Consider the following 23,219-nt stretch of genomic DNA (forward strand, 5'->3'; position numbering starts at 1 on the left):
ACGCACCACTCACCTTTTTTCCCTCATCAATTCTATGATTAACCTCATCCTTCATAAATCCATCCGCCGACATGTCAACTCCCAAGTATCTGAAAACATTCACTTCTTCCATACTCCTCCTCCCCAATTTGATATCCAGTTTTTCTTTATCTAAGTCATTTGACACCCTTATCACCTTACTCTTTTCTATGTTCACTTTCAACTTTCTACCTTTACACACATTCCCAAACTCATCCACTAACCTTTGCAATTTTTCTTTAGAATCTCCCATAAGCACAGTATCATCAGCAAAAAGTAACTGTGTCAATTCCCATTTTGAATTTGATTCCCCAAAATTTAATCCCACCCCTCTCCCGAACACCCTAGCATTTACTTCCTTTACAACCCCATCTATAAATATATTAAACAACCATGGTGACATTACACATCCCTGTCTAAGACCTACTTTTACCGGGAAGTAGTTTCCCTCTCTTCTACACACCCTAACCTGAGCCTCACTGTCCTCATAAAAACTCTTTACAGCATTTAATAACTTACCACCTATTCCATATACTTGCAACATCTGCCACATTGCTCCTCTATCCACTCTATCATATGCCTTTTCTAAATCCATAAATGCAATAAAAACTTCCCTACCTTTATCTAAATACTGTTCACATATATGCTTCAATGTAAACACTTGATCTACACATCCCCTACCCACTCTGAAACCTCCTTGCTCATCCGCAATCCTACATTCTGTCTTACCTCTAATTCTTTCAATTATAACCCTACCGTACACTTTTCCTGGTATACTCAGTAAACTTATTCCTCTATAATTTTTACAGTCTCTTTTGTCCCCTTTCCCTTTATATAAAGGGACTATACATGCTCTCCGCCAATCTCTAGGTACCTTCCCCTCTTTCATACATTTATTAAACAAAAATACCAACCACTCCAACATTATATCATCCCCCTGCTTTTAACATTTCTATCATGATCCCATCAGTTCCAGCTGCTTTACCCCCTTTCATTTTACGTAATGCCTCACGTACCTCCCCCACACTTACATTCTGCTCTTCTTCACTCCTAAAAGATGGTATACCTCCCTGACCAGTGCATGAAATTACTGCCTCTCTTTCTTCCTTAACATTTAAAAGTTCCTCAAAATATTCTCGCCATCTACCTAATACCTCCATCTCCCCATCTACTAACTCCCCTACTCTGTTTTTAACTGACAAATCCATACTTTCCCTAGGCTTTCTTAACTTGTTTAACTCACTCCAAAATTTTTTCTTATTTTCATTAAAATTTCTTGACAGTGCCTCTCTCAACTCTATCATCTGCTCTCCTTTTGCACTCTCTCACCACTCTCTTTACCTTAATGAGACAGAAAAAAGACACCAGCAGTCCATCTTCTTTCAACGCACTGGCTGTATCCCACCGAGGCAAGGTGGCCCAAAAAGAAAAACAAAAGTTTCTCTTTTTAACTTTAGTAATGTATACAGGAGAAGAGGTTACTAGCACCTTGCTTCCGGCATTTCAGTCGCCTCTTACGACACGTATGGCTTATGGAGGAAGAATTCTGTTCCGCTTTCCCATGGAGATAAGAGGAAATAAACATGAAGAAGAACCAGTAAGAAAATAGAAGAAAACCTAGAGGGGTGTGTATTATACTTGTACATACATGTGTAGTGTGACCTAAGTGTAAGTAGAAGTAGCTAGATGTACCTGAAATCTTGTATGTTTATGAGACAGAAAAAAGACACCAGCAATCCTACCAACATGTAAAACAAATACAGGCTTTCATTTTACACTCGCTCGACAGTATGGTAGTACCTCCCTGAAGAGGGGCTGTTGAGGTGGTTTGGTCATTTAGAGAGAATGGAACAAAGTACAATGACTTGGAGGGCATATAAATCTATTGGGGGGAAGGAAAGTGGGGTAAGGGTCATCCCTGGAAAGGTTGGAGGGAGGGGGCAAAGGAGGTTTTGTGGGCGAGGGGCTTGGTCTTCCAGCAAGCGTGCGTGAGCATGTTAGATAGGAGTGAATGGAGATGAATGGTTTTTGGGACCTGACGAGCTGTTGGAGTGTGAGCAGGGTAATATTTTATGAAGGGATTCAGGGAAACTGGTTAGCAGAACTTGAGTTCTGGAAATGGGAAGTACAATGCCTGCACTTTAAAGGAGGGCTTTAGGATATTTGCAGCTTGGAGGGATGTTTAAACTGTCATATCTGAGCGCCTCTGCAAAAACAGTGATTATGTATGAGTGATGGTGAAAGTATTGAATGATGAAAGTTTTTTTCGTTCTTTTTTGGTCACCCTGCCATGGTGGGAAATGGCCAACTTGTTAAAAAACAAATTGTTTTATTATAACATTTGAAGAGTGAAGACTGATGATGTAGAGGTCTTATGCTTTACAATTGTAAGTAAGCAAAGAGAAACATTTGTAGTACTTAATGAATATTGATCAGTATGTGAGAACACATTACAATGAAGAATATAGACATAATGTTATAATTTCTGTATTGGAGAGAGAGGTTTGTGAATAAATGTTGTGACCTGAAAGAGCTTATTCCTTTGGTGAAACATTGTCAGTAAAACATTGCAATATACTGCTTTTGTTTCTGTTTCCATCTTATCAGTACTTTGTCATTTTCCTCCATTTTTCTTTGTGTTGATGCTTCATTATGTCAGCTTTTGTGAAGAAAAGACAATAGTTGCAGAATTAGTTTTTATTCAGACAGTATTTTACTGTGTGTAGGGCTCTATAAAGTCATATAAAATATAAAAAGCTCTACAGATAGCTAGATATAGTCCTAATAAAGGCTTATTTTGTAACTTGTCTTTTCTTCACTATTGATGGCAGTACACCATCTGGATGTAACATATCAGCTATTACTTACAAGGGGTTGTGAGCAGAGGGAAGGTCGCAACTCTTGAGTGCTGACAGGCAGTAATTTGACTATGCGGAATTGGTTACCCTGCCTTAAATAACCTTATTTAAAATTATCTCATAACCATTATGTCTCAACCTTTCTCTTCAGATGTTGTCTGAGGTATCAACCATTTATACCATCTTTAATGATCCCTGAACAATTTTATATTTACTAATTTTTTATTTCTAGGCAAGGAATGCTTTGGAAAGAGTAGACCGAGCATTGGATAGCCTGATGATCACCCTTCATCGTCAAAAGCTGGCTCACTGTATCAACATTCTTCTGGTGTCTGACCATGGTGCTGCTCCAGCATCCTGCACCTCCTCCTTTTACCTCGAGACATTTATCACCGACATTGAAGAAAAGGCACGTGTATTTACTGGTGCAGTGGGCAGGTTACGAGTTCTCACAGGTGGTGATGGTGAGTTTCAAGGACAGTAAATTACTTTTCATGGCATGAAAATTCATATTTGGAAAAAGGTAGTGACAAACATATTTTTAGGCAATTTTTTATGACTGTTTAAGCATTACTTTGTGGTATCAGTATGTCATAGTCATGCATATATGAGATATAAAATAATAGTAAAAAATTATATAAAAAACAATTTGGTTTATTGTGAAAAGGTTCTGCACCCTATTTTGAATTTGAGACAACCCAGAATATTACACGAGGTCAGTGAAAAAAATATATAGATTACTGTATATAGAGTCTTTTATCACTGCAAAAAAGTTGAAAAAAAAAAATGCATAAAATTAGCTCCAGGGTCCACAGGATGGGTATGGAGGAGACATAAAGATATTAAACTAACTATTGCTGCATATTAATCACAAGCGTCATTATTATATATTTGATGTAAACCTGAATTGACATTCTGAAGTTACTTCACAAATGAAAAAGTAAATCCTCATAGAGAAATGCAGTAATTGTAATTGGTTGGGGATTTCAATGCTAAAGTGGGTAAAAATGTTGTGGAGGGAGTAGTAGGTAAATTTGGGGTGCCAGGGGTAAATGAAAATGGGGAGCCTTTAATTGAGGTATGTGTAGAAAGAGGTTTGGTAATCAGTAATACATATTTTATGAAAAACAGGATAAATAAATATACAAGGTATGATATAGCATGTAATGAAAGTAGTTTGTTAGATTATGTATTGGTGGATAAAAGGTTGATGGGTAGGCTCCAGGATGTACACGTTTATAGAGGGGCAACTGATATATCGGATCATTATTTAGTTAGAGTAAGTTAGAGTAAGAGGTAGATGGGACAAGAGGAAAATGGCAACAACAAGTAATAGGGAGGTGAAAGTGTATAAACTAAGGGAGGAGGAAGTTTGGGTGAGATATAAGCAACTATTGGCAGAAAGGTGGGCTGGGGCAAGTATGAGTAGTGGGGGGTTTGAAGAGGGTTGGAATAGTTTTAAAAATGCAGTATATGGGGCAGAAGTTTGTGGTTATAGGAGGGTGGGTGCAGGAGGAAAGAGGAGTGATTGGTGGATTGATAAGGTAAAGGGTGTGATAAAAGAGAAAAATTTAGCTTATGAGAGGTTTTTACAAAGCAGAAGTGTTATAATAAGAGTAGAGTATATGGAGAGTAAAAGAAAGGTGAAGAGAGTGGTAAGAGAGTGCAAAAGGAGAGCAGATGATAAAGTGGGAGAGGCACTGTCAAGAAAAATTTTTAGAGTTAAACAAGTTAAGAAAGCCTAGGGAACGAATGGATTTGTCAGTTAAAAACAGAGTAGGGGAGTTAGTAGATGGGGAGATGGAGGTTTGGGTAGATGGCGAGAATATTTTGAGGAACTTTTAAATGTCAACAAAGAAAGGGAGGCGGTAATTTCATGCACTGGCCAGGGAGGTATACCATCTTTTAGGAGTGAAGAAGAGCAGGATGTGAGTATGGGGGAGGTGCGTGAGACATTACGTAGAATGAAAGGGGGTAAAGCAGCTGGAACTGACGGGATCATGATAGAAATGTTAAAAGCAGGGGGGATACAGTGTTGGAGTGGTTGGTATTTTTGTTTAATAAATGTATGAAAGAGGGGAAGGTACCTAGGGATTGGCAGAGAGCATATATAGTTCCTTTATATAAAGGGAAAGGGGACAAAAGAGATTGTAAAAATTATAGAAGAATAAGTTTACTGAGTATACCAGGAAAAGTGTACAGTAGGGTAATTATTGAAATAATTAGAGGTAAGACAGAATGTAGGATTGCGGATGAGCAAGGAGGTTTTAGAGTGGGTAGTGGATGTATAGATCAAGTGTTTACATTGAAGCATATATGTGAACAGTATTTAGATAAAGGTAGGGAAGTTTTTATTGCATTTATGGATTTAGAAAAGGCATATGATAGAGTGGATAGGGAAGCAATGTGGCAGATGTTGCAAGTATATGGAATAGGTGGTAAGTTACTAAATGCTGTAAAGAGTTTTTAGGAGGATAGTGAGGCTCAGGTTAGGGTGTGTAGAAGAGAGGAAGACTACTTCCCAGTAAAAGTAGGTCTTAGACAGGGATGTGTAATGTCACCATGGTTGTTTAATATATTCATAGATGGGGTTGTAAAAGAAGTAAATGATAGGTTGTTCGGGAGAGGGGTGAGATTAAATTATGGGGAATCAAATTCAAAATAGGAATTGACACAGTTACTTTTTGCTGATGGTACTACTGTGCTTATGGAAGATTCTAAAGAAAAATTGCAAAGGTTAGTGGACGAGCTTGGGAGTTTGTGTAAAGGTAGAAAGTTGAAAGTGAACACAGAAAAGAGTAAGGTGATGAAGGTATCAAATGATTTAGATAAAGAAAAATTGGTTATCAAATTGGGGAGGAGGAGTATGGAAGAAGTGAATGTTTTCCGATATTTGGGAGTTGACATGTCAACGGATGGATTTATGAAGGATGAGGTTAATCATAGAATTGATGAAGGAAAAAAGGCGAGTGGTGTGTTGAGGTATATGTGGAGACAAAAAACGTTATCTATGGAGGCAAAGAAGGGAATGTATGAAAGTATAGTAGTACCAACACTACTATATGGGTGTGAAGCTTGGGTTGTAAATGCTGCAGCAAGGAGGCAGTTGGAGGCAGTGGAGATGTCCTGTCTAAGGGCAATGTGTGGTGTAAATATCATGCAGAAAATTTGGAGTGTGGAAATTAGGATGTGTGGAGTTAATAAAAGTATTAGTCAGAGGGCTGAAGAGGGTTTGTTGAGGTGGTTTGGTCATTTAGAGAGAATGCATCAAAGCAGAATGACATGGAGAGCGTGTAAATCTGTAGGGGAAGGAAGGCAGGGTAAGGGTCATACTCAAAAAGGTTGGAGGGAGGGGGGGTAAAGGAGGTTTTGTGTGCGAGGGGCTTGGACTTCCAGCAAGTGTGCGTGAGTGTGTTAGATAGGAGTGGATGGAAACGAATGGTATTTGGGACCTGACGATCTGTTGGAGTGTGAGCAGGGTAATATTTAGTGAAGGGATTCAGGGAAACCGGTTATTTTTATATAGCCGGACTTGAGCCCTGGAAATGGGAAGTGCAATGCCTGCACTGTAAAGGAGGGGTTTGGGATATTGGCAGTTTGGAGGGATATGTTGTGTATCTTTATATGTATATGCTTTTAAACTGTTGTGTTCTGAGCACCTCTGCAAAAACATGTGTGAGTGAGGTGAAAGTGTTGAATGATGATGAAAGTATTTTCTTTTTGGGGATTTTCTTTCTTTTTTGGGTCACCCTGCCTCAGTTGGAGATGGCAGTCTTGTTAAAAAAAAAAAAAAACGTGCATACATACATACATGCATACACACATACATACATACATACATGCAATAAGATCACAGTAAACAGGTGATTTCAGAATATGCAAAACAACCACTCTGAAAGAATAAGAAATTCCAAGCGCTTTTGTGACTACTCACATTATCAAGGAACTATGGTTCCTTGATAATGTGAGTAGTCACAAAAGTGCTTGGAATTTCTTATTCTTTCAGAGTGGTTGTTTTGCACATACATACATACATACATACATACATACATACATACATACATACATACATACATACAGTATACAACAAAGTTTAACACTTTTATGGGTTACTCCACAGCAGCCGAGAAGGAGATTCTGAAGTCTCTTGGATGCAAGAACTCCAAAGTAAGAGCTCTTCCCAAGAAGCTGCTCCCACGCAGGTAAGTAGTCCTGTTTTTTATTATATTGATCGAAGTGGGAAGTACTCTAAAGGAGGAGTTTGAAATAGTTGCTGTTTGGAGTGACATCTAAACTGTCATATCTGTACACCTCTGGAAAGATAGTGATAGTAAGATAAGATAAAATTTCGTTCGGATTTTTAACCCCGGAGGGTTAGCCACCCAGGATAACCCAAGAAAGTCAGTGCGTCATCGAGGACTGTCTAACTTATTTCCATTGGGGTCCTTAATCTTGTCCCCCAGGATGTGACCCACACCAGTCGACTAACACCCAGGTACCTATTTGCTGCTAGGTGAACAGGACAATAGGTGTAAGGAAACGTGTCGAAATGTTTCCACCCACCGGGAATCGAACCCGGGCCCTCCGTGTGTGAAGCGGGAGCTTTAGCCACCAGGCCACCGGGCCTGGTAAAAGTGTTTCTTTTTTGGGACATCCTGTCTTAGTGGGAGAGAGCCCAGCATATTAAAAAAAAAAAAGTACAAAACTGACAAGGTGATGAATAAGACACACATACAATACTTTAATATTCTTAATTAAAGATTCTCGAGCTGTTTTCTTTTTTTTGAACCACAGTATGGATGGAGTAAATTATTTGCTAATTAGTAATGATTATTTTCAAATTTCATTTCTTAGTGGGATGGATTAATAAAAATATGTATTTGCATGCCTCTATCAAGACAGTGATGGAGTGATTGATGGTGAAAGTGTTTCTTCTTCGAATCACCCTGCCTCAGTGGAAATGGCCAATGTGTTAAAAAATTAGTTTTGTACTGTGGAACCTCTACTTACGAGTGCCCCAGCATGCAAGTTTTTATAGACACTAGCAGTCGCTCGGTCGATTTTTTACTTCCAGATGCAAGCGAAATTTCAAGATGCGAGCAGGCCTCAAGGGAAGTTCCTTGACGCTCGTGATGCTCTTGATCTGGGGAATTGGATCTCAATTGTTTGTTGGACTATCTTATTGAAACTTGGGCAATGTATGATGAAGAGATGCTTCTTAACGTACACCAAAATTGAAAGAAATCGAACCATAAATAATGAAGTTAGCTTCTCAGCCATTAGCTTCCCCTTAGCGGTATATTTTCGTGTGGTTTTTATGGTTGCATTCTCATTCTTTTGGTCTCATTTGATAGAATGGAAGATATATTACAGAAATAGATATGAATTTGATTGCTTTCACAACAAAAAGTACCTTAAAATTGAGCTCAAGGTAGCAGAAATGTTTGATTCTTTGGCGACGTTCAAGAGTAAACAAATGACGTCACCATCCAATACGTGTCCACCTGGCCAGTCTCATATGCAGTCATAAATGGGTTGACATTGTTTATACAATTATTACAATAATACAGTAGTCTGCATAACATTAAATCTTCTATTTTTTGTGTGAATAAAAATTCCAAATGGTAAACAAGAGTTTTATTATAAGAATACAACAGTGATGCCAAGACTGCGATCAAACACAGCAGTGATGCCAAGACAAGGATCCCACACAATAGTGATGTCAAGACTGGGATCAAACACAGCAGTGATGCCATGACCAGGATCCTACACAACAGTGATGTCAAGACCAGGATCAAACACAGCAGTGATGCCATGACTAGGATCCTACACAGCAGTGATCCCATGACCAGGATACCACACAGCAGTGATGCTAAAACCTGGATCCCATATACAGCAGTGATGCCATGACCAGGATCCCACACAGCACTGATGCCATGACCAGGATCCTATGCAGCAGTGATTCCATGACCAGGATCCCACACACCAGTGATGCCAAGACCAGCATCCCACACACAGCAGTGATGCCAAGACCAGGATCCCACATAACATTGATGCCATTACCAGGACCCTACACAACAGTGATGCCAAGACCAAGATCCCACACAGCAGTGATGCCAAGACCAGGGCCCTACACAGCAGTGATGCCAAGACAAGGATTCCACACACACCACTGATATCAAGACCAGGATCCAACACATCAGTGATGCCATGACCAGGATCCTAAACAGCAGTGATGCCAAAACAAGGATCCTACACAGCAGTGTTGCTGTAACCTGGATCCCATACACAGCAGTGATCCATGACCAAGATCCCACACACAGCAGTGATGTCATGACCAGGAGCCCACACACAGCAGTGATGCCATGACCAGGATCCCCCACACAGCAGTGATGCCATGACCAAGATTGCACACACAGCAGTGATACCATAACCTGGATCCCACACATGACAGTGATGCCATATTAGGGAAATATTGAAGTATTTTGCCGTGCCTGGAATTTCACTGGAACGGATTAATTCCATTTCAGTTAATTTAAATGAGGAAAATTGACTCAACAAACGAGCAAATTGAGATGCGAGCAAGGTCACGGAACGGATTAAACTCGTAAGTAGAGGTTCCACTGTATTTTTTAGACCATGGTATAAAACATGATTTTTATGTTGTGTCTTATTTATATACAGAGTGAGTTTATCATCATACTGTTCTTCCACACTCTGTAAACAACTGCCTTTAGCCTAAAGTTTAGATATTTTAGATTTTTATTGTCTTTCTGCCATGGGTCAGTCATTTCAGGTTTACTTTTTTTTTAAACACTTCTCGGTATCGTACTGATCTTGTTAACAGATGTCAGCATAAATGTCAAATCCATGACTGTTACAACCTAGTGACTCATTGATATAAAGAATGAAAAGTCACAATACTCTGACCAGAACAGCGCACAAATAACCTGCACATAGGAGACTGAAATTTACGATGACATTTTGGTCCGACTTGAGCCATTAACTAGTCACACAGAGGACCCCTCGTAAGTTTCGGTCTCCTGTGTGCGGGTTATTTGTGTACGACACATTTATATACTATGCAAGGGTAATGTTTACATTAATGTGCAGTGCTGTACTGTATAGGATATTTAATGTGCATTAGCAGCATTACAGTAGTAAACCATCTCATAATTGGGGGTCACTTTCCTAAAAGTTTATGTGTAAGTTACCATAGCGTTATATGAAGTGAAGAACATATTGGACAGTAGGTTATGTTCCAGACACCTCTAAATTTACCAACCATTTTTTTTTTTACAATCAAACTAGTTACAAATTACTTCTGTATAACTTACCTTACATTCTTGTGTCATCTAGTTTTTCGACTTGAAGACTGTGGAAAGGGCTGTGATTCTTGTGTTGATGTGGATATTCATGTATACTTGTCAGTAGGAAAGGAAGTGGTTATATTGGAGTACTCAAGTATTCTGTAATGCATCTCTGGTATGTTTTACCCTACAGTACTTTATGGATATAACTAGGAAAATTTTATAAAGTATTATAAAGCCAGTAGTGCTTTTTAAAGCTTTCCAAAAATGCAGCATTGTTGCAGAGGCTCTACCTTTTCTTCACATAGATTCACACTTATTCTTAGCACCTCCACTATCACTAGTATTCCTCTTATGTGCTATGGTTAATATCCAGAGACCAGATAGTGATGAAAATATCCAAAATTGCTTAATAACAAGCAATTCTGAATAACAAGCTACAGTATTTTTGGATATTTTCATCACTAACTGGTCTCTGAGGTATTTGTACAGAAGGAGTCAGCCTCTCCTTAGCTGCCTAAGTCAAAAGCTGATTTTTCGTCACTGAAACAAAACGTTCTTTTGAGCATCATCTTCCAGAAGAGACCAATAACCTCAAGACTTTAGACCTGCTGTTGACTATATTCTTCATCATCTCGGATCTTCCTGAGTTAATGAGGATAATCTTGGCCTGGCTGGTGATCAGCAACTGTCAGTGTGTCCACGACCAGGTCAGGATGCAGCCTCGATCTGGTCATGGTCTGTGTGAATGCTACTGGTTTCATTACTGCTGTGTGCAAAACTACCATGCAGCAACTTTACTTTATCATATATAATTGAATTATTATAATGGGAGACTTGTGATACATGTCACCAATTTATACATTTTGTCCTTATTTCATTTTCACTTTGTTAAATGTAATGGACAGTTTAAAGCACTTTAGAACCATCATGATGACTGGTTGCCACACTGTATCTAATCTTTTCCTCGTTTTTCTCAATGCAGTGCACTGTTATTATTATTCTATTAAGGGAAAATGCGTAACAACCTGTAGGGGTCATACAGTGCCTGTAGTGAGCTGTTAATTTATTACCACCATGTTATCTTCTAAATAATATAGCTGTGTCTCCACAAGAAAGCATGTCCAATAATTTAATTTTCATCACACTTTATCTCTTAACCACTGACTCATCTTCCTCATTTCTTTTACATATAGGAGCCCTGATGCACATATTTTTTTTTTTTTTTCAACAAGTCGGCCGTCTCCCACCGAGGCAGGGTGACCCAAAAAAGAAAATACTTTCATCATCATTCAACACTTTCACCACACTCACACATTATCACTGTTTTTGCAGAGGTGCTCAGAATACAACAGTTTAGAAGCATACACATATAAAGATACACAACATATCCCTCCAAACTGCCAATATCCCAAACCCCTCCTTTAAAGTGCAGGCATTGTACTTCCCATTTCCAGGACTCATGTCCGACTATATGAAAATAACCGGTTTCCCTGAATCCCTTCACTAAATATTACCCTGCTCACACTCCAACAGATCATCAGGTCCCAAGTACCATTCGTCTCCATTCACTCCTATCTAACACGCTCATGCACGCTTGCTGGAAGTCCAAGCCCCTCGCCCACAAAACCTCCTTTACCCCCTCTCTCCAACCCTTTCAAGGACCACCCCTACCTCGCCTTCCTTCCCCTATAGATTTATATGCTTTCCATGTCATTCTACTTTGATCCATTCTCTCTAAATGACCAAACCACCTCAACAACCCCTCTTCTGCCAAATGACTAATACTTTTATTAACTCCACACCTTTTCCTAATTTCCACACTCCGAATTTTCTGCATAATATTTACACCACACATTGCCCTTAGACAGGACATCTCCACTGCCTCCAACCGTCTCCTCGCTGCTGCATTTACCACCCAAGCTTCACACCCATATAAGAGTGTTGGTACTACTATACTTTCATACATTCCATTCTTTGCCTCCATAGATAAAGTTTTTTGACTCCACATATACCTCAACGCACCACTCACCTTTTTTCTCTCATCAATTCTATGATTAACCTCATCCTTCATAAATCCATCCGCCGACACGTCAACTCCCAAGTATCTGAAAACATTCACTTCTTCCATACTCCTCCTCCCCAATTTGATATCCATGCATGTACAGTACTAATATCTAAATGCAAGTAATTCTGTACACACCATAGGCTTAACAGAACTGCTGAGGACGGTGGTGCTCAAGCATATCCTTATCAACGACAACACTCACCTCACTGTCCCTAGTTTTGTCTCAATGAAAAAATGTTTAAGGACCTAACTAAACAGTGCCCGCTGATGAAGTATGGTATCTCTGAGAAAGATGTGAGTGCAGGAAGTAGGTTGACAACTGGGCTGTGTAGTTCACTGCTAGTACCTGCCCCACCACCATCACAACAGTAATGCAACATTTGGTTATCTGAGGTAAATGAGGACTTAATTAAGCATCCAGACCTTTTCCTCACTAGGAATGGTAAAAATTAGGTAGAAAATAGGCATAGCAAATTCCAACTTGATTCCCCAAATCCAGCTGGAATTTGGCAAGTAAAATTCTGCTGCATTTGGCAAGTAAAATTCTGCCAAATGAAGCATTTTACTTACCCTATCTGGCATCATTGCTATTAACCTCTCCTGCATATGCTTTGACACTACATTTTTAAATATATGCCACTTCTTTATGGTATTCTCTGCCTCACATTCTTATGCTAATTTATCTATCTTCCTTCTTCACTTTGTCTTACATTAGCTAACTTCTTTATGGTATTCTCTGCCTCACAGTCTTATGCTAATTTATCTTTTTTCCTTCTTCACTTTCTCTTACATTAGCTAAAATTTCTTCCAACAAGTGCTCAATTTTTTATTTTTAACTCATCGGCCGTCTCCCACCGAGGCAGGGTGACCCAAAAAGGAAAGAAGCACTTTCACCATCATTCAACAGTTTCACCATCATTCACACATAATCACTCTCTTTGCAGAGGTGCGCAGATATGACAGTTTAGACGTCACTCCAAACAGCCAATATCCCAAACCCCCTCCTTTAAAGTGCAGGCATTGTACTTCCCACCTCCAGGACTCAAGTCCGGCTCACCAGTTTTCTTGAATCCCTTCATCAAAATATTACTCTGCTCACACTCCATGAGTTATATGTATTATTATACGTATATGGTACAGTTACTGTACACAGTGTTTTGTTTGGCAGTATGTTGAGCCCAAAGGCCTTGGCAATGCATATAGTTGGTGACAAGCCACATTGTGCAGCTTAGGAGTAATCTTTAATTATTTTGCCTGCCTAGTGGTTCTTTTAATGTGACACTGTATAATAATTAATTTAAAGGCATGTAGTTTTTTCAAGCCTGCTTTCAGTCCTCGTATATTATATTATTAATATGTTTACAATATATAAAGTAGCATATTAACTTCTTGGTAGAAGCCAAAAATTAACTTTTCAAAAAAGACCAGTTCTTGTCATTTTTGATGTGTTACTAAAGTAAATATCAATGGGTGTAACTTTTCATTTTTCTTACCCAATAGATATCACTATACCAATAATGCAAATATTGAGAATGTGATTCTGGATACCAAACCAGATACACGTGTAGTGACCAACTCTCAAAACTACTGCAAGAATGGTGAACATGGATTCAACAACCTTGAACCATCTATGCAGGTGGGTTTTTTTTTTTTTTTTTTTGACAGTCTTAATGTCTAATGAGCCTTTATCCACATTCAGAGGAAAGTCATACATATGAAGCTCTTCCAACATTGCTATAATTTTCATAATTATATTTTTAAAATAAGTTTTAATAATTTACTTATTTTTTTTTTATGCACTAATGTCTAATCCCTTTAAAATTTACTGTGTTGTTATGTACAACTGACATCTCACACTAATATGACATATCAAATTGAAAAGATGGGGTAGTGTTGGATTTGAATTATCATCATACAGTTGCAAGATTTGCATCTTGCACAGAGGCAAAAAGTATAATAAATTAACATTACACTAGCCACGAGTGCTGTTGGGAATGTAGTTAAACAATAGACTGGAGTTGTGGTGATCTTTCTACAGCCTTGTTCAGGCATTGTTAAGGTCCACAAGTTCTCATTTCATTTTAACATTCAGTGGTAATGTGCAGGTTTTTCAGTCTTATGGGTTGCATTAAAATCCCACACTGCACTTCCTTCAGGATATGTTCTGTTAAAGCAGGTTTATGTTTTGAGTTGTCATAAAATAATTTAATAAATATCCACTTTGGGATTACTATATGAACTACCAGTATTGAGAAACACGTAAAACAAGATTTTATTGTGTTTCACCTCTATTATGTCCCAATAAAAGTTTGCTTTCAATGTGTCTTTTTCAATATTGTATGCATTATGTCATTCAAACCTATTAACTATCAAACTTGAAGGTAGAAAACATTTATTAATTATATATTTACAGGCTACTTTCATAGGATTTGGTCCTGATTTGAAGGTGAATTATACAACTCACAGCTTCAGGAATGTTGAACTATACAATTTTATGTGTGAGTTAATCCACATTACTCCTGCAGAAAACAATGGTAAGAATATTGGTTTATATGAGCCATAATTTGAAAGTTCCTCTGTACGATGCTGAATGTAGCAAACTGCAATAGTAACCTACAGTTGACTTTTATAGTAGATTAATGAGCAATCACATTAGATTAAAGCATGACTATGTTCACTTGTATGTTTTTTCCAGTTTAGTAATATAAGTGACATTCATATTCAAGTACAGTACTTGTATTTCTCTGCCAGTTTAAAAGCAGAAGTGGCCTAATATTTTTAGACTTTTAGTTTGTCCCTTCATCCTTCTGCTAACTAGTCCACTAACATCGATAAATTCCCATCCTGACAAACTATAAAATCAGAGCTCTTAGCTTTTAAATGGAATTTTGAGATGAGGCTCGGTATTTTTATTATAATTTTAACATAATTTTTCATCACCAGTCGATGTAATATGCAGAAACATCATGCAAAAAAAGAGAAGTCTATAAATATGGAAAAAAAACCTCCTTGAAGAAATTTTTTTAAATGATAATGAGCTTCAGATGTTATTAAAGTCATGTAATATCACAAATTATGGCTCTTGGTACACAGAATAGTGTATGTATATAAAATTCAGGTAGACTGCACCTGCCTATGTATATACATGCACTGTATTTTTAAATCATATAGTTAATCTCTTTGTAAGAAAATATTTTATGATTATTTGTTTCTGAATTCATAAATCAATTAATTTTGGTAAATATATGTATGATCATCTCACAGGAACTTCTGGGAGTCTGGACCACTTGCTGCGTCAGGTTCCTCATGTAGCTCCTTCGGACGTGTTACAAAAGCTCTTGCCTGAAGTTGTTAAGGCTCTACCTGAGAAAATATCACAAAATAATAAAGTAGAAGGAGAGACAGGAGAAACTGGTGCCACAGAGAAGCCATGCAAGTGTTTTCTTGACAAAACACAAGAAGTTACAGTAAGTAGCAAAGTTGTGGCATGCTGTGTATGTATAATAGCATGTTTTGAAGCCTATGTATATTTATGTAAGGGTTCCCAGGGGACCCACCTAGAATGTCATATCTCATTCACACTAATACTATTTACATTAATACTCACCTTACTGAGTCACATTTATAGCACAGCTTGTACTTGCACACATCCTCTGTCCTTCAACTCCAGTCCTGTGATCGTGCTCCTTGATGGGACTCAGTCTAAGCTTGTTTTTAATGCACATTTCTTGGCATTAATTTGCAGTATTTCAGCACAGTTTTCAGTAGTTGGCAATTGAAATGAAAGAGTTGGGGGAAGCATTAGAAACTTTTGTCTTACCCCCTTAAGCAGAAGTACATTTTTTATAGCTCAAAGCATGTTGTTCTGCAATTGGGGCTGCAGGTGTCCAGCTAGACTCTTGCTGCCATCACCTAACAGACAGAGGAAGTAGTCATTGATTGAAGTCTGAACCCATGGAGTCAGGCATAAAGAATGAGGTGACTTACTGGACTGTTCAAAAGTATACTGGTTGATGTGTTGGAGAGAGACTCAGTACTTGGCCCTCATCAAAGCTGGCACTACAAAGCAGCAGTCTGCAGTAATGACATCCTGCAAGGGCAAAGCAGCACTGCCCTATCGCATGCACACCATGTACTAGAACAAATATGAGCAGGCAAGAAAACAGGCATAATCCCAGATGAAGATGAGGATGATCCACAAATGAGAGGGCTCAGAGATCAGTGTGACCTAGGGAAGGTTTGCCTGTCTTGGCTGCATAGGCAAGAGAACTCCAAATATTTACACTGGGAGAAGTGCCTCACTGTAACTATGGCCTAAACTATGACCAATCATTCTTGGTTATATTTTATTAATCCGAGAAGTAGGGTAAAGCTTCAGTATTTTGTGTGACAATGTATTCAAGATGGAGGGCAAGTGTAATATAGGAAAGACCTGGGAATGTGATTAATGAACAGAGGGAAGGTTGCTTTAGTGGGTGAAATGCCCACAGTGTTCATTTTGGACTCTGTTTTTAAATTATAATGTGTTGAATTATGTGTAAAATTGCCATACTACCAACTTCTGTGCCCATTATAGGGTAGTTCTTATAGATGAATAGGTAGTTTTTGTACCCAAGCAATTGAATAGAAGCCATACTAGCAAAATATTTAGAAATTTGGTTGAATTGAACAATGTAACTGGCTTAAAATTGCACTGAATTTAGGTGAAAACACTGATGTGTAAATTGATCCCAGAATGCCAACCTTGCTCCTGTATAATTTCTTAAGTTTTTCATCAGATTTTACATTTTTAATGACATTACTTTCAGAAAAAAAAAAATTATCTACCATTTCAGAAGATTTAATTAATATATTTTTTTTAAAAAATCACAACTCAGTCAGCACTTTTACTTTTGGGGGTCACGACAGTGAAAGAGTTAAAAATGAATAGTGTTTTTTTTTTTCCATTCAACTATGCCTTCTAGTTATTTTTAGCCATTGAATATAGTTGTACTCAATAATATATCCTCTGACCACATAAGATTTTACAGTTTAAGCTTATTATAACATTGAAAATTATGGGCACTATCTTTTTTCATTTCTCTTCTTTTTTTCATTGTATAGTGTTTCTATGTGCTTTTAAGCTTTCTCCCAAATTTTCTTGCTCTAATCTTTATATGGTTTTCCCTTGTATCATATATATATATATATATATATATATATATATATATATATATATATATATATATATATATATATATATATATATATATATATATATATATATATATATATATATATATATATATATATATATATATATTATTTATTTATTTTGAGATAACCTCTGTTTTTAACTTCATTTTTATTTTAACATAAGTTGATGATTTTATATATATATATATATATATATATATATATATATATATATATATATATATATATATATATATATATATATATATATATATATATATATATATATATATATATATATTTATATATTTATATATTTATTTATTTATTTATTTATTTATTTATTTATTTATTTATTTATTTATTTATTTTGAGATAACCTCTGTTTTTAACTTCATTTTTATTTTAACATAAGTTGATGATTTGGGGAAGTGGAATAAGAATCTTTCCTCCGTAAGCCATGCGTGTTGTAAAAGTCAACTAAAATGCCGGGAACAATGGGCTAGTAACCCCTTTTCCTGTAAAGATTACTAAAAAGAATAAGAAGAAGAAAATTGTCAAAGTGGGAAGTCTGAATGTGCGTGGATGTTGTGCAGATGATAAGAAAGAGATGATTGTGGATGTTATGAATGAGAAGAAGCTGGATGTCCTGGCTTTAAGTGAAACAAAGCTGAAGGGGGTGGGAGAGTTTCAGTGGAGAGGAATAAATGGGATTAGGTCAGGGGTTTCAAATAGAGTTAGAGCTAAAGAAGGAGTAGCAATAATGTTGAAGGATAAGCTATGGCAGGAAAAGAGGGACTATAAATGTATTAATTCAAGGATTATGTGGAGTAAAATAAAGATTGGATGTGAAAAGTGGGTTATAATAAGCGTGTATGCACCTGGAGAAGAGAGAAGTGTAGAGGAGAGAGAGAGATTTTGGGAAATGTTGAGTGAATGCGTGGGGAGTTTTGAATCAAGTGTGAGAGTAATGGTGGTTGGGGATTTCAATGCTAAAGTGGGTAAAAATGTTATGGAAGGAGTAGTAGGTAAATTTGGGGTGCCAGGGGTAAATGTAAATGGGGAGCCTTTAATTGAGCTATGTGTAGAAAGAAATTTGGTAATAAGTAATACATATTTTATGAAAAAGAGGATAAATAAATATACAAGGTATGATGTAGCACGTAATGAAAGTAGTTTATTAGATTATGTATTGGTGGATAAAAGGTTGATGGGTAGGCTCCAGGATGTACATGTTTATAGAGGGGCAACTGATATATCGGATCATTATTTAGTTGTAGCTACAGTTAGAGTAAGAGGTAGATGGGAAAAGAGGAAGGTGGAAACAACAAGTAAGAGGGAGGTGAAAGTGTATAAACTAAGGGAGGAGGAAGTTCGGGTGAGATATAAGCGACTATTGGCAGAAAGGTGGGCTAGTGCAAAGATGAGTAGTGGGGGGGTTGAAGAGGGTTGGAATAGTTTTAAAAATGCAGTATTAGAATGTGGGGCAGAAGTTTGTGGTTATAGGAGGGTGGGGGCAGGAGGAAAGAGGAGTGATTGGTGGAATGATGAAGTAAAGGGTGTGATAAAAGAGAAAAAGGTAGCTTATGAGAGGTTTTTACAAAGCAGAAGTGTTATAAGAAGAGCAGAGTATATGGAGAGTAAAAGAAAGGTAAAGAGAGTGGTGAGAGAGTGCAAAAGGAGAGCAGATGATAGAGTGGGAGAGGCACTGTCAAGAAATTTTAATGAAAATAAGAAAAAATTTTGGAGTGAGTTAAACAAGTTAAGAAAGCCTAGGGAAAATATGGATTTGTCAGTTAAAAACAGAGTAGGGGAGTTAGTAGATGGGGAGATGGGGGTATTGGGTAGATGGCGAGAATATTTTGAGGAACTTTTAAATGTTAAGGAAGAAACAGAGGCAGTAATTTCATGCACTGGTCAGGGAGGTATACCATCTTTTAGGAATGAAGAAGAGCAGAATGTAAGTGTGGGGGAGGTACGTGAGGCATTACGTAAAATGAAAGGGGGTAAAGCAGCTGGAACTGATGGGATCATGACAGAAATGTTAAAAGCAGGGGGGGATATAGTGTTGGAGTGGTTGGTACTTTTGTTTAATAAATGTATGAAAGAGGGGAAGGTACCTAGGGATTGGCAGAGAGCATGTATAGTCCCTTTATATAAAGGGAAAGGGGACAAAAGAGACTGTAAAAATTATAGAGGAATAAGCTTACTGAGTATACCAGGAAAAGTGTACGGTAGGGTTATAATTGAAAGAATTAGAGGTAAGACAGAATGTAGGATTGCGGACGAGCAAGGAGGTTTTAGAGTGGGTAGGGGATGTGTAGATCAGGTGTTTACATTGAAGCATATATGTGAACAGTATTTAGATAAAGATAGGGAAGTTTTTATTGCATTTATGGATTTAGAAAAGGCATATGATAGAGTGGATAGAGGAGCAATGTGGCAGATGTTGCAAGTATATGGAATAGGTGGTAAGTTATTAAATGCTGTAAAGAGTTTTTATGAGGATAGTGAGGCTCAGGTTAGGGTGTGTAGAAGAGAGGGAGAATACTTCCCGGTAAAAGTAGGTCTTAGACAGGGATGTGTAATGTCACCATGGTTGTTTAATATATTTATAGATGGGGTTGTTAAGGAAGTAAATGCTAGGGTGTTTGGGAGAGGGGTGGGATTAAATTATGGGAAATCAAATTCAAAATGGGAATTGACACAGTTACTTTTTGCTGATGATACTGTGCTTATGGGAGATTCTAAAGAAAAATTGCAAAGGTTAGTGGATGAGTTTGGGAATGTGTGTAAAGGTAGAAAGTTGAAAGTGAACATAGAAAAGAGTAAGGTGATGAGAGTGTCAAATGATTTAGATAAAGAAAAATTGGATATCAAATTGGGGAGGAGGAGTATGGAAGAAGTGAATGTTTTCAGATACTTGGGAGTTGACGTGTCGGCGGATGGATTTATGAAGGATGAGGTTAATCATAGAATTGATGAGGGAAAAAAGGTGAGTGGTGCGTTGAGGTATATGTGGAGTCAAAAAATGTTATCTATGGAGGCAAAGAAGGGAATGTATGAAAGTATAGTAGTACCAACACTCTTATATGGGTGTGAAGCTTGGGTGGTAAATGCAGCAGCGAGGAGACGGTTGGAGGCAGTGGAGATGTCCTGTTTAAGGGCAATGTGTGGTGTAAATATTATGCAGAAAATTCGGAGTGTGGAAATTAGGAGAAGGTGTGGAGTTAATAAAAGTATTAGTCAGAGGGCAGAAGAGGGTTTGTTGAGGTGGTTTGGTCATTTAGAGAGAATGGATCAAAGTAGAATGACATGGAAAGCATATAAATCTATAGGGGAAGGAAGGCGGGGTAGGGGTCGTCCTCGAAAGGGTTGGAGAGAGGGGGTAAAGGAGGTTTTGTGGGTAAGGGGCTTGGACTTCCAGCAAGCGTGCGTGAGCGTGTTAGATAGGAGTGAATGGAGACGAATGATACTTGGGACCTGACGATCTGTTGGAGTGTGAGCAGGGTAATATTTAGTGAAGGGATTCAGGGAAACCGGTTATTTTCATATAGTCGGACTTGAGTCCTGGAAATGGGAAGTACAATGCCTGCACTTTAAAGGAGGGGTTTGGGATATTGGCAGTTTGGAGGGATATGTTGTGTATCTTTATATGTGTATGCTTCTAGACTGTTGTATTCTGAGCACCTCTGCAAAAACAGTGATAATGTGCGAGTGTGGTGAAAGTGTTGAATGATGATGAAAGTATTTTCTTTTTGGGGATTTTCTTTCTTTTTTGGGTCACCCTGCCTCGGTGGGAGACGGCCGACTTGTTGAAAAAAAAAAAAAAAAAAAAAAAAAAAACATATATATATATATATATATATATATATATATATATTATTATTTTTTTTTTATATTATCACACCGGCCGATTCCCACCAAGGCAGGGTGGCCCGAAAAAGAAAAACTTTCACCATCATTCACTCCATCACTGTCTTGCCAGAAGGGTGCTTTACACTACAGTTTTTAAACTGCAACATTAACACCCCTCCTTCAGAGTGCAGGCACTGTACTTCCCATCTCCAGGACTCAAGTCCGGCCTGCCGGTTTCCCTGAATCCCTTCATAAATGTTACTTTGCTCACACTCCAACAGCACGTCAAGTATTAAAAACCATTTGTCTCCATTCACTCCTATCAAACACGCTCACGCATGCCTGCTGGAAGTCCAAGCCCCTCGCACACAAAACCTCCTTTACCCCCTCCCTCCAACCCTTCCTAGGCCGACCCCTACCCCGCCTTCCTTCCACTACAGACTGATACACTCTTGAAGTCATTCTGTTTCGCTCCATTCTCTCTACATGTCCGAACCACCTCAACAACCCTTCCTCAGCCCTCTGGACAACAGTTTTGGTAATCCCGCACCTCCTCCTAACTTCCAAACTACGAATTCTCTGCATTATATTCACACCACACATTGCCCTCAGACATGACATCTCCACTGCCTCCAGCCTTCTCCTCGCTGCAACATTCATCACCCACGCTTCACACCCATATAAGAGCGTTGGTAAAACTATACTCTCATACATTCCCCTCTTTGCCTCCAAGGACAAAGTTCTTTGTCTCCACAGACTCCTAAGTGCACCACCCACTCTTTTTCCCTCATCAATTCTATGATTCACCTCATCTTTCAAAGACCCATCCGCTGACACGTCCACTCCCAAATATCTGAATACGTTCACCTCCTCCATACTCTCTCCCTCCAATCTGATATTCAATCTTTCATCACCTAATCTTTTTGTTATCCTCATAACCTTACTCTTTCCTGTATTCACCTTTAATTTTCTTCTTTTGCACACCCTACCAAATTCATCCACCAATCTCTGCAACTTCTCTTCAGAATCTCCCAAGAGCACAGTGTCATCAGCAAAGAGCAGCTGTGACAACTCCCACTTTGTGTGTGATTCTTTATCTTTTAACTCCACGCCTCTTGCCAAGACCCTCGCATTTACTTCTCTTACAACCCCATCTATAAATATATTAAACAACCACGGTGACATCACACATCCTTGTCTAAGGCCTACTTTTACTGGGAAAAAATTTCCCTCTTTCCTACATACTCTAACTTGAGCCTCACTATCCTCGTAAAAACTCTTCACTGCTTTCAGTAACCTACCTCCTACACCATACACTTGCAACATCTGCCACATTGCCCCCCTATCCACCCTGTCATATGCCTTTTCCAAATCCATAAATGCCACAAAGACCTCTTTAGCCTTATCTAAATACTGTTCACTTATATGTTTCACTGTAAACACCTGGTCCACACACCCCCTACCTTTCCTAAAGCCTCCTTGTTCATCTGCTATCCTATTCTCCGTCTTACTCTTAATTCTTTCAATTATAACTCTACCATACACTTTACCAGGTACACTCAACAGACTTATCCCCCTATAATTTTTGCACTCTCTTTTATCCCCTTTGCCTTTATACAAAGGAACTATGCATGCTCTCTGCCAATCCCTAGGTACCTTACCCTCTTCCATACATTTATTAAATAATTGCACCAACCACTCCAAAACTATATCCCCACCTGCTTTTAACATTTCTATCTTTATCCCATCAATCCCGGCTGCCTTACCCCCTTTCATTTTACCTACTGCCTCACGAACTTCCCCCACACTCACAACTGGCTCTTCCTCACTCCTACAAGATGTTATTCCTCCTTGCCCTATACACGAAATCACAGCTTCCCTATCTTCATCAACATTTAACAATTCCTCAAAATATTCCTTCCATCTTCCCAA

General features: G+C 38.2%; 1 protein-coding gene across 4 annotated transcripts in view; it reads left to right on the top strand.

Annotated features, from left to right (window-relative positions):
• LOC128702469 (venom phosphodiesterase 2) overlaps positions 1–23,219 on the top strand; it is a 109,212-nt gene that overhangs the window by 61,514 nt on the left and 24,479 nt on the right. For 3 of the 4 annotated variants that reach the window (XM_053796726.2, XM_053796709.2, XM_053796734.2), the window contains 5 exons: positions 3,109–3,340; positions 6,997–7,078; positions 13,755–13,890; positions 14,668–14,788; positions 15,519–15,721. In XM_053796726.2, coding sequence (XP_053652701.1) covers positions 3,109–3,340; positions 6,997–7,078; positions 13,755–13,890; positions 14,668–14,788; positions 15,519–15,721 — 774 coding nt within the window. The remainder of the gene's footprint in view (positions 1–3,108; positions 3,341–6,996; positions 7,079–13,754; positions 13,891–14,667; positions 14,789–15,518; positions 15,722–23,219) is intronic. The other variant, XM_053796717.2, reaches the window with a different exon arrangement.

The sequence above is a fragment of the Cherax quadricarinatus genome, chromosome 37 (assembly GCF_038502225.1).
Source record: "Cherax quadricarinatus isolate ZL_2023a chromosome 37, ASM3850222v1, whole genome shotgun sequence".
NCBI classification, from domain to species: Eukaryota; Metazoa; Arthropoda; class Malacostraca; order Decapoda; family Parastacidae; genus Cherax; species Cherax quadricarinatus.